General features: G+C 38.0%; 1 protein-coding gene across 1 annotated transcript in view; it reads right to left on the reverse strand.

Annotated features, from left to right (window-relative positions):
• Positions 1–16,678, reverse strand: part of hs6st3b (heparan sulfate 6-O-sulfotransferase 3b) — a 70,861-nt gene continuing 54,183 nt past the window's right edge. The window contains exon 2 of the mRNA XM_055214767.2: positions 1–1,511. Coding sequence (XP_055070742.2) covers positions 797–1,511 — 715 coding nt within the window. The 3' untranslated portion in view covers positions 1–796. The remainder of the gene's footprint in view (positions 1,512–16,678) is intronic.

The following is a 16,678-nucleotide window of genomic DNA, read 5'->3' on the forward strand; positions in this document are numbered from 1 at the left end:
ATATTAAATGGCACATTCTCAAGTTCTCCATAGAGCAATACAGTTTATTTGCTTTTTTCCATATAGGCTTAATTGTATCAGCTGAGTTGTATCATTTATTCATTTGTATGTCACATCTCTGAGGATCTTGTTATTGTAGGTGCTACAAGGCTTCTTTTCCTACCAGAAAAACGATGTAAAAACCACAAGCGCTTCATTCCTTGTGATCTGGTCAGGCTCTGGCATCAGAAATCTCCCAGCCAGTACAAGTTTTAGTTCAACAGCAATGTGTGAAACACAGGTGGCAGCAGTGGATGATGAAAGAAATACTCATCTATTCATTCAGTCTTTCTAAAACTAACACACACTTCTCTTGAGGACACATTCTCACAATCATTCTGCATTTTTACTGATAAACGGACATTCTGGTCATGGCATCTGGTCACACATCCAGATGAACGCCCCTTACACTGTCACTCACATATCTCCATATAACTCGCAGTGGCGGATTTCTTGTTTCTTTACAGAGGTGCTGGAGGTTGTTTAGGGAATGGGCACAAAGCCACAAATTTAGTTCTGTTAATGTCAGCAGGATTTCATTGCAAAGTATCAGCAAAAATCCTGCAAAACCACACAGCAAAAAATAAATAAAAATAACTAACTGAATATTTTCATACCAGCACCTTACTGACCAGTAAAATCATCTAACATCCTCAATATTGGCAGATATTATTGTTTTTTCCTATAAACATAAATTTGCTTAATTAAATTAGTATCTGTGATGTTTTTCGGTGTCTTAGCATGTTTCCAAGAGGTATCACCAATGGACCACTTGGCTGGCGTAATCCTCCGTTGTGGTGACCTGAGGTTGGTTCTCCTCACTGGGTTGCTTGCTCTGGTTGATTCTCCATTCCCTAAACCAGCGTCTCTCCTCGCGCCTCTTCAATCTCTCCTCCTGCCGCTCACGTTGGCGGCTAAACTGATATCTCTGCAGAAAAAGGTCTTTTGCAAACTCATACAACTGCATATCCAGGAAATTCAGTTGCTCTATGCGGCGGCGCATGTCATCGCGCAGCTCCACGTTGGCCGCGCGCGTGCTGTTGAATTGCGTAAATGCCGCAATAAATCTCAGGCGGAAGGTGCGCTCGAACAAGTACTGTGTTTTGCGCTGGAACTCCGTGAGGCCGTAGAAAGCCATGTTCTTTAGGTTGCTCATGGCGCTTGCCAGAAGAATATGGTTACGTTCGCTCTTGTTCATGGTGGAGAGGTTGTAGCAGCCCACCAGACTGAGATCTGCCAGCATACGTACCTGCCGGTTGTTGGCTAGGTTGGAAGGACAGTCCATGAACTCGTGCAGTGTGACCCCTGACCAGTCGTCTCCGGTGTAGCAGGTGGGCAGTTCGTCCTGGGTAGGTGAGCGCCCGTCACACATATGAAGGGAAGTCTTCCAGGTAGCGCCACGCTGCACGTGTTTCCATTCGCTCAGGTACCGCGACACAGGGTCTCGCAACATGGTGATGTAATAGAAATTCCTGCAATGAAAATCAAAAAAATGCTGTGAGTTTCATTTATTAAAGACTTTATATAAAACTTTAATGTAAATATTTTATTGTCTCCTGTTCGTAAATATTAATTTTGGACAGTAACTAACTGGTGTGTACGAGGTAAGCGCTTCTCATTCTTAGCTATGCACGTAATGATGCAATTGGACACGAGACATATGAGAGACAATGCTATTTTACAATAAAGACAATGTATCGTCACTTCTTCTGGCAGCAGTTTTTTAATGAGTGTAGCCTAATGCTGCGTTCACATCAGCCGCAGTAGAGGCATCAACCACGAGTGATTTTAATGTTAAGTCAATGTGAAGACGCGTTGACGTGCGTCTGGAGGTCTCGTAGCGGGAATGAGGCGTTTAGCACTGCACGGTAGACGCGATTCCACCTCATTCGCGAATGGCGCGAATTGAGCGTTTCCGCTGCAAAGGCGTGAGTTGAAAATTTTTTACTTTTGCAGAAAAACGCGCCACGTTAACCAATCAGGAGCTTGCTCTAGTACTGACGTGATTACAGGAAGCGAGCGGAGAATCCTTTCCCATGACACAAATTTCCGCGTGAATGTCTCGATGACTAGAATTTCACACGCGGCTTTCACGTATGAATAAGGCGAGTAAACTCAAAATGTTTGAGCGACAAACTAGACGCGTTAGACGTGAATTTGATGCCTCAAACGCGGATGGTGTGAACCCACGGTAAACATTTGATATTTACATCACACTGTCACACATTTGCATTTTTCTTTATATAAATTGATTGTTTGACCTTGGTACACTTGGAATTTGACCTTGGAAGGAAATACTTTAAAAAAATTGTGACTGTTTTGTATGCTGTTTTATATCATAAAATAAATAAATGGGTATGTTATTTGTCCTAAATGTCTTAATAGTGTAATGTGTAAAATACATTTAATCCTGGTGGTTTAAATTAAATCATAATCATAACAAAAATGATACCCCAATATATAATTTATACCCCAAAATATTAAGTTTTACCTGCTGCCAGTAGAGGCGCTAATTTAGTAAACGCTTGCACGCTTTGCGTTTGGTGTAAACCCACAGTAATGCTGCGTTCACACCAGCCGCGGCAGAAGCACCAAGCAGCACGAATGAGGCAATAGCGCGGCGCGGTAGATGCGATTCTGCCTCATTTGCGCGTCTAGCTGCGCGAATGGCGCGAATTTAGCGTTTCCACGGCAAACGAGCGAGTTGAAAAATTTTAACTTTGGCGGAAAAATGCGCCGCGTTAACCAATCAGGAGCTTGCTCTAGTACTGATGTGATTACAGGAAGCGAGCGGAGTCACAGAAAGCCCTCCCATGACGCGAATTTCTGCGTGAATGTCTCGATGACTAGAATTTCACATGTGGCTTTCACGCATGAATAAGGCGAGTAAACTCAAAATGTTTGAGGGACAAACTAGACACGGTAGACGTGAATTTGACGCCTCAAACGCGGATGGTGTGAACCCACGGTAAACATTTGATATTTACATCAGACTGTCATCACATTTGCATTTTTCTTTATATAAATTGATTGTTTGACCTTGGAAGGAAGTACTTTAAAAAAAAATTTGACTGTTTTGTATGCTGTTTTATATCATAAAATAAATAAAGGGGTATGTTATTTGTCCTAAATGTCTGAGTAGTGTAATGTGTAAAATTACACATTATGCTGCGTTCACACCGGTTATGCTGCGTTCACACCAGCCGCAGTAGAGGCGTCAAGCGCGAGTGATTATAACGTTAAGTCAATGTAAAGGCACGTTGAAGTGCGTATGGAGGTATTGCGGCGCAAATGAGTGGTGTGAACCCAGGGTAAACATTTGATATTTACATTAGACTGTCATCACGTTTGCATTTTTCTTTATATAAATCGATTGTTTGACCTTGGAACACTTGGAATTTGACCTTGGAAGAAAGTACTTTTTAAAAAAAGATGTATGCTGTTTTACATCATACAATAAATAAATGGGTATGTTATTTGTCCTAAATGTCTGAGTAGTGTATTTTGTAATATACATTTAATCCTGGTGGTTTAATTTAAATCATAATCATAACAATGACAGTCAATACAGCAAAATGATACCCCAATATATAATTTATACCCCAAAATATTAAGTTTTACCTCCTGCCGGTAGAGGGGCTAATTTAGTAAACGCATCTGTTGGTCGTATTTGGGGGAATAAATGAAAGAGGAGAAGTATAATTCTCTGCGGAACCAAAAATGTGCGTTTCCCAATTTTGGGGCGATTTCAAACTGGGATTAGGAATTTTTAACCATCCAATCAAAAAAGTACAGAAGTCCTGAAAAGCCATACATCATTATTTTTTAACACCTATTTCAGTTTGAAAATGCCCAAAATCTGGAAAATGCCTCTTTTTGTTCCGCAGAGAGCTCCTTCTCAAAAAATGCATTTGGGAATCGCCCACTGAATTTGAGCCAATCAGACAAAGAGGTGGAAAAACACCTATTTCAGTTTGAAAATGCCCCAAAATTGGGAAACGCCTCTTTTTGTTCTGCTGAGACCCCAGTCTCGAATAAACAAATGACCAAGAGAATCGTATGGGTTGGAGGATACGTTGAAATTAAGATGTTTAAGCATTTTTATAAACATGCCTAACAAAAGACGTAACTGAATCAATATGGCATTGGCATATTTTTAAGATCTGTCAGTGCAAGTTATTTTTAGTTGAGACAGCTCAAACATGTGTCTTAGTCTAAAACAACTGTAGCCTTAACCTTTGTCTGAGAAACTGTGGTACTGTTAATGTAGTAAAATGTATTAGCAAAGTAAAGAGTAGCACACTTTTGTGAAAGAACAGTTTAATCAAATGAATATTTGATTAAAGAAATAGAAGTAATTTGTCCAAATTGGTTGCAATTCGGCAGAGCTTTAGGCAGAATTTTTCTAATAAAAATCAGTGATGCCTGTGATGACCCTATCTGTCAACAGGGCGCAAGCTCAACCCTTCAGTCATACAGTGTAATCCACCAGCACTTTCTGGACAGCGCGACAGCAAAAAGGAACATATTCTTTTTACACACATCACTGCCTTTCTTACAGAGAAAGACCATCTTCTCATTCCTTGTAGGCCTGAGGACAGCCACATGAAATATATTGCAAATTATTCATCCTTAGTAGCGCACAGTGGAGGACATCTGTAGGTTAAATAGTAACATACTGAAGAAATTCAAGACTGAACATCCAATGTGACACTAGACAGAGTGGTCTGTAGGAAACAATTATTTTATTGATTTTATTTATTTATTTATTTATTATATATAAGCATCACGCTAAGATTCAAAAACCTCTAAGTGCATTTCACATGTTTTCTTGTAATTGAGCTTTTTATCAGGCTCATATGTTTAGGTTCTGTAATTTTATTTTATTGGCAATTTTATTTGGCAATGAAAAAATTTTTGGCAATGAAAAAGTTATTAGTAATCCAAATGCCTTATTTTTACTTCATGTAATCATTTGTCATTCGTCATTTCATTTGTATTTAACAAATTTGATTGCAGAACCCTAAGTGAAAAATGAATTCATTTCTGAATGACCTGAATTCGAACATCCTTCATGCTTGACCTGATCAGTTGCTTTCTGTTGGAAAACACAAGAGAGAGCAGATGCCACCAAAGTGTTTTTAGCAGCAGGCTGATATATTAATGAAGATAGGAGAACCAGTCACAGAGTCATGGTCTGTCAGAGTGAGCCCAGAGAAAGAGATGGAGGCAGGTGGTGATTGCCTTGGAGCTGGTGAGTGAATGAGGCAGCTATGATGTTCTCCCCAAGAGGACCAGCAACTAAAAATGAGAACACAGAATACCAGAACTCTCTCTCTCTCTCTCTCTCTCTCTCTCTCTCTCTCTCTCTCTCTCTCTCTCTCTTGTCATAACGTCATAATCAACGTCATAACCCAACATTGGACTGATGTCATAACCAAACGTCGGATTAACGTCTAAACCCAACGTCGGATTGACGTCAAAACTTTAAGTCAAACCAATGTAAAAACCTAATTTTGGATTGATGTCAAAATCCAACATTGAATCATAACCCATCGCTGGATTGCCGTCAAAATGCAACGTTGAAAAGCCTAACGTTGGATTAACGTCAAAACCCAACGTCAAATCAATGTCAAAACACGACGTCATATTAATGTCAAAACCCAACCGATGTTATAACCCAATGTCGGATTAACGTCAAAACCCAACGTCGAACCAATGTCATAACCCTACATCGGATTAACGGCATAATAACCCATGTGGGATTGACGTAATAACCAAACGTCAAACCGACGTCATAACCCATTGTCGGATTAACATCAAAATCCAACCCAAAGATTGACGTCAAAACCCAACGTTGAACTGACATCACAACCCAATGTTGAACTGACATCACAACCCAACGTTCAACCAATGTCATAACCCAACATTGAACAAACGTCACAACCCCATGTTGAATTAATGTCATAACCAAACGTCGGACTAACGCCAAAACTTTAAGTCAAACCAATGTAAAAACCTAATTTTGGATTGATGTCAAAATCCAACATTGAATCGACGTCGTAACACAATGTCAGATTTACATCAAAACCTGACGTCATAACCCATCGCTGGATTGACGTCAAAACACAACGTTGAACTGACATCAAAACCTAATGTTGGATTAACGTCAAAACACAACGTCAAAACACAACGTCAGATTAATGTCAAAACGCAACCGATGTTATTACCCAATGTCGGATTAACGTCAAAACTTAACATCAAACCAACATCATAACCCTACATCTGATTAACACCATAATAACCCAATGTGGGATTGACTTCATAATTAAACATCAAACCGACGTCATAACCCATTGTCGGATTAACATCAAAACTCAACCCAAAGAATGACGTCAAAACCCAACGTTGAACCGACATCACAACCCAATGTTGAACCAACGTCATAACCCAACATTGAACCAACGTCACAACCCAATGTTGAATTTATGTCAAAACCCAACGTTGAACCGACGTCAAAACCCAATGACGGATTAAGGACATAACCCAATGTCAGATTGACGTCAAATTCCAACATTAAACGAACATCATAACCCAATGTTGAACCATTTCCACAATTTCCAAAGTCAAACCAACATTAAATACCAACATCAGATTGCATCAAAAGCCAACATTGACTCAACGTCATAACCCATGTCGGATTAACATCATTACCCATTGTTGGACTGACGTCATAACCAAACGTTGGATTGACGTCAAAAGCTGACATTAAACCAATGTCATAACCAAAGAGGTAATGGTTGTCAGTTTTTTCATTGGTTGTTGTGCCACCTAAACAAAACAACATTAAGAAGCACCACGTTTTTTTGGAAATTCATTTATCATATGGCTTACTTATAGTTGTTTCTGCATGTTAAACTGGAGGACATGAAAAAGTAATTTAACATAGAATATTACTGTACATACATCATCAAATTGCTAAGGGGAAAATAAAAGACACTGTTAAGACTCCCGTGAGAAAGTATTAATAAAAATATGACATTCTCCTTATTTGTCTCATTAAGACTGTCTCAATGGGAAATCAGTAGATAGCATTACATGATGATTATGTACATGTATAGTGTGGGTGGTCGGAGAGGCGTTACACACATATAGATGGGTGATATTCTGTAGGGTGTGATTAGATCCCTGCCGGCGGCAGCAGCTGTATCCGGCTCGTCTTGCAGAGTGGGCGGAGTGCAGACTCTCGCTCATTAGTCTGTCCCAGCGATACAAACACATGCGGAAAGTAGTGTCAGAACAAGCCAAATGAAGAAAGGTCAGGGCGAATACCTTCAGTGTCGCAGTATATTATCCTTAAATAGTTGAGTCCTAGCCCACAACCATGCCAAAAATCAGCTACATCTGTCCAAAATGTTACCAAACAACTTGGGAAATGTCTTGGAATGTACAATTAAAAATACTGTGTTTTCTAAGTTTCTAAAAATTCCTAAATTTTCTCTGTTCTTAAAGTGTAACTAGACCCCTGGTCAGAGCCTGACTCCCCCCACTGGCAATATTTGAAAAATGCAAGAAAAGTGGGCAGATCCCAACGGAGATAGAGGGGACGAACTAAGTTTGTAGTGAGATCGTACCAAGGGCGTGGTGAGCTTGAACCTGCTTACGTCACGAGTTATTTTTTGGACCCAACATCCAATAGAAAAATTCAACTGCAGTAGCCACCGTTCAACCTGAAGAGGGCAGCAGATGTTTTTACACCATATATTGTAGTATTGAAACACTTTACATCCAAATGTCAAAAAACTTACTAAAATGAATAAACAGCACTAATAAAGCAGCATTCTTACAGATCATTAACTAAAAAAATTTGGTTTAGGGTTTAGTTACTCTTTAAACACTAAATTCAAGCAAAATTTTCTCACCACATTGGCAGATATTTTTGCTTGTTTTAAGCACAAATTCACTTAAATTAGGTCATTTTGTTCATCAAGATAATACATTGAGATTGAACAATTTTTAGATATTTATACTGAAAACAAGACAAAAATACTAAGAAAATATTTTTTACTAGCTTATATTTCAAAATGTATTTCAGGGAAAACAAATACATTTCTAATTTTACAACCCATAAGGCAAAAAAAATTCCCGGACAAAGTATAAAAGTTTGTATAAAATGTATGAAGTATAAAATGTATAAAATATAAATTTCAAAGTATTTTTTACAATTAAAAATATATTTAATTTTAACATTTTAAAAGCTGTTATGTTTTCTTTCAATGACGTGAATATAAATGCTTTACTTTTAAAATATATTTCAATATATACAAAAAATGGCCCAAAAATATATTTAGTGAAAAAAATATATATGACAGCACTTCTTAGCAATTTTGCGCTACTATGTGTTCACACCAGGCGCGGTAGAGGCGGCGAAAACGCACTATTCACGCCTAGTTGGATACTTGATCATTTTGAGTTTACTCGCTTCATCGAATGACACTCGAAATTGTAGTCATTCGAGACACTCACGCGGAAATTCACGTCATGGGAGAAGCTTCTGCGAATCCGCTTACGTCCTGTAATCACGTCACTACTAGATCAAGCTCCCGATTGATTAACGTGGCGCGTTTTTCCGCCAAAGTTCAGATTTTTCAACTTGCGCGTTTACCCACGGCAATGCTCAATTCCCGTCATTGAGGCGGATTCGCGTGTATACCACACCTCGCTAAACGCCTCATCCACGCTGCGAGACCTCCAGACACACGTGAATGCGTCTTTACATTGACTTAACATTGAAATCACTCGCGCTTGACACCTCTACCGCGGCTGGTATGAACGCAGCATTAGAGATTTTTTTTTAATCGTGCACGTGAGGACGGTCATTTCATTTACTCGTTTTGTTTTTAATGATTAGTTGTGTTTTTCACTGAAATATCTTGCCCTATGCCGCATATATCAAATCTCATTCACACATGTATATACACTGTATTTTCTCATGCTGCACTGCGTTCCATTACGAGACACGCTACAGCCAACGCTCTTTATTGTCATGATGTCAAATTTGCCATCAATGCATTTTTGTCTGTACCTCACACAAATCTATTGTAAAACTTTAGCAGACTTGGAATACAGCACAAGGATTTTGAAGTTTTTTCAGTTTTATGGTGCTTTCAGGAGAAAGTCACAGAGGAACAACATCACAGTCAGTGAATGATGACAGAGTGTTCATTTTTAGATGAGAAATTTCTGCAAATATAGCTCAGCTGTTCATCCAAAGTGGAAAAAGGCAAATGTGTTTAAAGATTACTCGAGGTTTACCAAATGTCTGAAATTAGGATTCCAGTGAAGCTCTTCAAATCCAGGGAGAATAATAGTGAAGTGAAGCAATGTGTCTCAATAACACTCAGCTGTCAACAACCAAAGGCAATGCAAGAGATACAATACAGCACAGCATGACAGATACTGTATCACAAAGTGAAGTAACTGCAGATCAAATGAAAACAGGTGCGATTGAGGAGATGAAATGTTACAGAGCATTAATGAGTGACACTTAGATAGTTCGATAGAGTTAGATAGAGTATATTGCAAACACAAGACACCACAAGTGGACATTTCTAGTATTTCTGGTTTTAAATTGGTATGCTTATGCGGTTACTCTTACCCCAAAATCACAAAAGTGATATCTTTAATGTCTTTATCTCGATTGTTTCTCCTATGCAATGAGATTAAGGGAGAAAGGGAGCAGCTTATAAGTTTGCTTAAAGTCCCTAAATCCCCTGAAATCAAAATTGAAAAAATCTATAAACTAGTCTATTCCAAAGCAATGACAAAAAGGTTCACAAAACTGCATATAACAACAGCCAGCAAAGAAACAAAAAGCACAAAAACCCATACAGAGCTTTCTGTTTTTCAGCTGTGTCCGTTTCAGCCCTGTGTTTTAATAGTCTGTAATTAAACACAATGCCATGATCAAGCGCATGCTGTTGTTTATCAAATTACATGCTATACCAAGTTGCCAAATATATGTTGCCAAGCTATGCTTTCCACTATAGCCCTATATGTCTTGACAGATGCGTACTGATGGGGAAATGTTTTGTGTTGCGGTGTAGTGTAGTGCTTGAAGTGACTTGTTAAAGGGACATTCCACTTTATTTGAAAATATGCAAATTTTCCAGCTCCCCTAGAGTTAAACATTTGATTTTACAGTTTTGGAATCCATTCAGCCGATCTCCGGGTCTGGCGCTAGCATTTTTAGCATAGCGTAGCATAATCCATTGAATCTGATTAGACCATTAGCATAACGCTAAAAAATAACCAAAGAGTTTGGATATTTTTCCTATTTAAAACTTGACTCTTCTGTAGTTACATTGTGTATTAGACAGACGGAAAATTAAAAGCTTTAAAAGCCTAATTTTCTAGGCAGATATGGCAAGAAACTACACACTGCCCGAAAATAGTCCACTGCTATTGAAAATGTTACGGCAGCAAAGTCACTGATTATTACACCAGAATGAGAGTATAGTTCCTAGTCATATCTGCCTAGAAAATCAAAAATGTTTATTTTCTGTCAGTCTTAGTACACAATGTAACTACAGAAGAGTCAAGTTTTAAATAGGAAAAATATAGAAACTCTTTAGTAATTTTTTTGCGCGATGCTAATCGTCTAATCATATTCAATGGATTATGCTAAGCTATGCTAAAATTGCTAGCACCAGACCTGGAGATCAGCTGAATGGATTCCAAAACGGTAAGAATCAAATGTTTAACTCTAGAGGAGCTGGAAAATGAGCATATTTTCAGAAAAGTGGAATGTCCCTTTAAGTGGTGAATAAAGAAAAAAGCTAAACATTTTTAGTAACCCATACAGAAAGGCATTAAGTTTGATTTAACGCTGTGTCTTGTGATTCATTTCTGTGTATTTGCAGAGCACCTGTTTGAATAGCATGAATATGCAGAAGAATCTGTACACGAGAGACTCAGACTTAATCTATTCATGTCTAATCTGACTGTATCACATCACAGCTATCACACAAATGTGAACACCATATGACATATGCACACATAAAAACCCTCATTTCAGTACCTACACTCTCAGAAATAAGGTACAAACGCGGTCACTAGGGTGGTACCCTTTTAAAAGTACACCTCTGTACCTAAAGGGTGCATATAGGTATCTAAAAAGTACATATCTGTACCTAAATAGTACTATTATTTAAAGCTATTGAATATAAACTGAAAATGCAAAAGCTGTCACTTGGATGATACCTTTTAAAAAGTACCATTTAGAATATGTACACATTTGGTACCAATATGTACCTTTCAAGTACTAATATGCATTTTTTAAGTACAAAGGTGTAGGTTTTGAAAAGGTGGAGTACCACCCCAGTGACAGATTTTGTGCCTTCTGAGAGTGTATAACGTCATGAGTTATGCATCTCTGCTTAAAGACCCTTTAGCGTATAGTGTCTTGGTCTTATCTAGGTGTAGGGACATTGCAAAACTCAATCCAAAACATAAACATCCACAAAGATTTGTCAGTCCATTTTCTGCCCACATAGGCACATCCATTGCAATTACGATGTTGAGATTTTTGGAAACCTGTAAGGACATTGTGATCGAGGCTGAGAAGGCACCCGGCACCTCCATTGGCTTCTGCCCTTTCTTGATTCAGTTTCCTCATTGCATCTTGCAGCCATCAGTTCTCCCGCGGGACCTTAGACCTTTGCTCAAAAGGTTGCTGGATTAATCAAACCTCTGATTCGAATGAATAACACAAAATTTGAGTAAAGAATCTTGTCGCTTTTGCTCTGTATCCAATCATCGCTTATTTCGTCTCGTGTTGTTCATTTTAATAATTGGTATCAGATATGACCTTTTGTCTCAGTACAAGAATATTCTCTGTGAAATTACATTTAGCCAGAATAATACTGAGAGAGAAGCCTGAAGATAAGGAGGATATTTTAGCACTGTGTGCGAAAGGGAAAACAGAGGTTAAATTAAAAGTTTCATTAAAAAGAAAATTTGAGATACATGTGCATGTGCATGATGACAAAGATAACAATATGATCTAAATATTATACAGTATAAACACAAACTTTCTTCTCTTAAAACGATTGTCATTCATTTCAAGTCTGTGTATCCCCCAATTTAAAACCCTTAAAACATACATAAATCATTTAAATAAATTACATTTTCTTTGTAAAGTATGGTCTACATAATCCTACTAAAACATGCATATCATGTGAAAATCTACTTAAAGTTAAATCTAATGAAAATTCAGGCAACCTGACTGAAATTTCCATCTCTTGTGAAGTTTAGCCCTAACAAATCTTTGTGCTCTGTGTGTACTTGGTCAAATAGTTTAGGGATACTGGGTTTTATTTCCCATCTAAATGTGGTGTTAGGAACAAAATAAAGTTACAGCAGTCAAAAGGCTTTTATTCTGTGGATCTAAGCTTGCCTCTGGTGGATCCCCAGGCCAAACAACAGCTATAATCCCAATGCAGGTCTAAAGCACTTCATTCCTTAGGCTAGAAACTACTTTGCCATCTACACACTTAATATTAAAGGCAGTATGCAGAAAACATGACACAAGGCAGACAAGGGCAGAAAAATGAAAGGGACAGACAAATAAAAGTCAACATGAAATCTGATGCATGTTGTTATGTAACAGAAATATAATCTCATAAAGTCCCAGGAGATTTTTTCAAAGTTTGAAAAACTTTATGACATGTGGTCGGAGGGGAGAAGTTAAAAGATACTGTAAGTGGGCTTGGTAACTTCAGCCAAAAATTTGCAAGTAGAGCAAATATATTGATGAAAACATACAAATTTTTTATCTTTTAAAATATTGTTCACAAATAAATAATTTGTGATAATATTATGCTACATACACAACAAACGCGGGGCATCGCGTTACTCGCTCTAGATTACTAGCGGGATTTAACTTCGTGTCATGCTAATTTTTCGCTCAAGTTGAATATTTTCAACTTGGGCTAAGACGCGTTTTAGGCGAATAGCGCATGTTTTCATGGCAAATGCGCCGCCCATATCGCATCATTTGCATCGCCCCACGCGAGGACGCATCTAATCGCATCCCTATTGAAAAATCCAGCTAAGACCGGCATAAATTGGTAGCTGGTTTTAGCTGGTTTACGCTGGTCAGGCTGGTGGGTCAGCTGGTTTACCAGCTAGACCAGCTTAAAAAGTGACCAAAACACAACTAGACCAGCTTGCTTCACCAGCAAAACCAGCTTCCTACACCAGCAAAACCAGCTAACACCAAGCCAGCAGACCAGCTAAAACCAGCTCACCAGCTTATGCTGGTCTTAGCTGGATTTTTCAGTAGGGATCTTTGCATTGACTTCGTATGTAATCTACTCGCGCAAATCGTTGAACTCGTGTCTGGTGTGAACCCACAGTTAGAATGCATGCATAAGGTAAATAGAGTATTTATCATCAATGGAGACAGAAACAAAATATTGAAACCAAACATGTAGTAATGTCAACAAGAAAATGCAAATGGCTCCCTAAAAATCCAATATCCAGGATCGAGTCTGAAATACTGGTATGAAATTTTTGCACGTTAAAAAAAGTTTTGTCAATGACGTTTACACACTGTCTCCAAAACTCAAATTTTGGATCTGGTTTGTTTTTTGCATCCGTACTGTAGCAAGCATTTTGAGATGTGTTTTAACATTTCGAGTCACCATACAAGCCAATGCCAAAATCCAGAATAGTGTCTGAAAAGTAGATTCAGTTCATCTGACAGCGCAGAGTATGACAAATAAATACAATGAGATGGAATATAAAGACAGATTGAAAGTGGAAGTGTCATGATTTTCAATATGGTAGCCCATACTCGAAATGTGACCTCTGCATTTAACCCATCCCAATAAGTGGAGAACAGACACACCCGGAGCAGTGGACAGCTCACCGCATCATCCAAGGAACAATTGGGAATAAGGTGCTTTGCACAGGGACACCTTGAACCTTCCAGCTATGAGTTTCGAACCGGCGACCTTGGGTACCAAATATTATACCGTTTTGTGCTCAAATTAGCTAAACAATAGCTAAACATTCATCTATTCACAGTGATAACGTTATGAAAACTCTTTCATAAAAAAATTGCGCAACGGATTAATAATATGCATCGGACTCAATGTGCAAGGTTTCTGTGCACACTGTAAAACAGTCAACTTAACTCAAACCATTTAAGGAAACCGGTTGCCTTAAACCATTTAAGTTTTAAAACACATACATTTAAGTACTCTAAACTTGAGTCATGTGCAATTATGCACTTATATTTAAATAGTTTGAACTTAAATATAAGTGCATAACTGCATATGACTCAATTTGTTTAAGTGTGTTTTCACATATAGTTCATTTTAAAAGAACCAAACCCAGTTCACTTAAAGTGAACCAGAAAAGGAACTAGCTGAATGTGACCTCAGTCCTTTTGGTGTTCACAATATAGTGGACTCAAAAGAGGACCCAGTTCTTTTTATGGTCCTCTTCAGAACTGAAGCGATCTTAGACCTTTTCTTGTTCACATTACAACTTCATAAGAACGCAGACCCCAGCTTTCTGTGCAGCAGTTGATTTTGATACAATGTCAAAACAACACGCGAACCGGACCGGGACCTCATTGATTTCACATCTCAAAAAGAAATCAAACCACAAAAGAACCCTAAAGCGAACCATACCCAGACCACCTCCTGACGTGGTCTGAGTTCGGTTCACTTTTGGGTCCTTTTAGGGGTTCTGAGTTCACTTGGTTTGTTCACATATACACCCTGAACTGCTCCGAGAGCGTTTGGAGGGCTCAAACGAACTAGGTGTGAAAACACTAAGTTCACAGTATTCAAATGTATGTGTATTAAAACTTAAATGGTTTATTGAAACCGGTTTCCTTATGGTTTGGGTTGAGTTAACTTTTAGGTTTTACAGTGCATAACAAATTAATAGGATGACAAAACATATACAAAAATTTCAGACTACAGTGTGCAAAGATCTTAAGACCTACAGGTACAGTAGAATTGTTGTTAAAAAAAATAGACAACCTGATCTCACAGGAATTCATATGTGTTTTACAGGTTGGCTAATTCGTACGAATTGAATCATACATTAAAGTACAATTATCATTACAACACAATTGTGAAAACCAATCCCCTAACACCGCCCTTGACCCAACATCACAGGGGCAAAAGCAAATCATTCAAAAACGTACGAGTGTGGTCGTACCTGTATGAATTAATACATATTAGCCACCTCGTAAAATACATATGATTCCTATGAGACTGCATTGAAATTGATAAAGAAAGGTTAATCTAAAAATATTAATGAAACCAATCACCTTCATATTTCACACTGAACAGTGACATTATAACAGACATCTTCCCTTAAAAGCAGATTTATGATTCACAGTCTCGATATCATTAATGTTCTGTCTGTAATGCAGACACATAGGACAACTGTCAGGGTCTCCATTATTGCACAATAAAGATATATTAATTGTCTGCTAACAGCTTCAAATACCAGTTTCCTTTCAATGTTAGAGAGAAATCAAAACGAATTTTAAAAAAAGAGTAAAAGCTTTTTTACTTCTTTCTCACTTTTCAGCAGGTTTGTCTGTAATAAATGTTGAAACAGTGTACGGTATGTTAAAGGAATATTCAATTTTCTTAAAAGAAAAATCCAGATAATTTACTCACACCATGTCATCAAAAATGTTGATGTCTTTCTTTGTTCAGTCGAGAAGAGGTGATGTTTTTTGGGGAAAACATTGCGGGATTTTTCTCATTTTAATGGACTTTAATAGAGCCCAACATTTAATACTTAACTCAACACTTAACAGTTTTTTTCAACGGAGTTTCAAAGGACTATAAACGATCCCAAACGAGGCATTCGGGTCTTATCTAGTGAAACGATTGTCATTTTTGACAAGAAAAATAAAAAATATGCTCTTTTAAACCACAACTTTTCGTCTAGGTCCGGTCCACGGCAACCTAACGTAATTGCGTCATGACGGCGAAAGGTCACGTGTTACATATATAAAACGCAAATTTGCGGACCATTTTAAACAATAAACTGACACAAAGACATTAATTAGTATCAGTTGACATACAACAACGTAGGAACGGTCCTCTTTCTCAACACATTTGTAAACACTGGGGCGGAGTTTCGCGTTCGTCTTCTGTGACCTCTTGACTTCATGACGTAATGCGTGGGGTCACATCACGCATCACGACCGGATCTAGACGAGAAGTTGTGCTTTAAAAGTGGATATTTTTTATTTTTCTTATCAGAAATGACAATCGTTTCGCAAGATAAGACCCTTATGCCTCGTTTGGGATCGTTTATAGTCCTTTGAAACTCCATTGAAAAAAACTGTTAAGTGTTGAGTTAAGTATTAAATGTTGGGCTCTATTAAAGTCCATTAAAATGAGAAAAAGCCTGCAATGTTTTCCTCAAAAAACATAATTTCTTCTCGACTGAACAAAGAAAGACATCAACATTTTGGATGACATGATGGTGAGTAAATTATCTGGATTTGTCTTTTAAGAAAATGGAATATTCCTTCTCATATTATTACTCCCTTAGGATGAATTGCTTTGTTGTTTTCCAAACTAAGTCACTTCTG

Source organism: Misgurnus anguillicaudatus, chromosome 17 (assembly GCF_027580225.2).
Source record: "Misgurnus anguillicaudatus chromosome 17, ASM2758022v2, whole genome shotgun sequence".
NCBI lineage: Eukaryota > Metazoa > Chordata > Actinopteri > Cypriniformes > Cobitidae > Misgurnus > Misgurnus anguillicaudatus.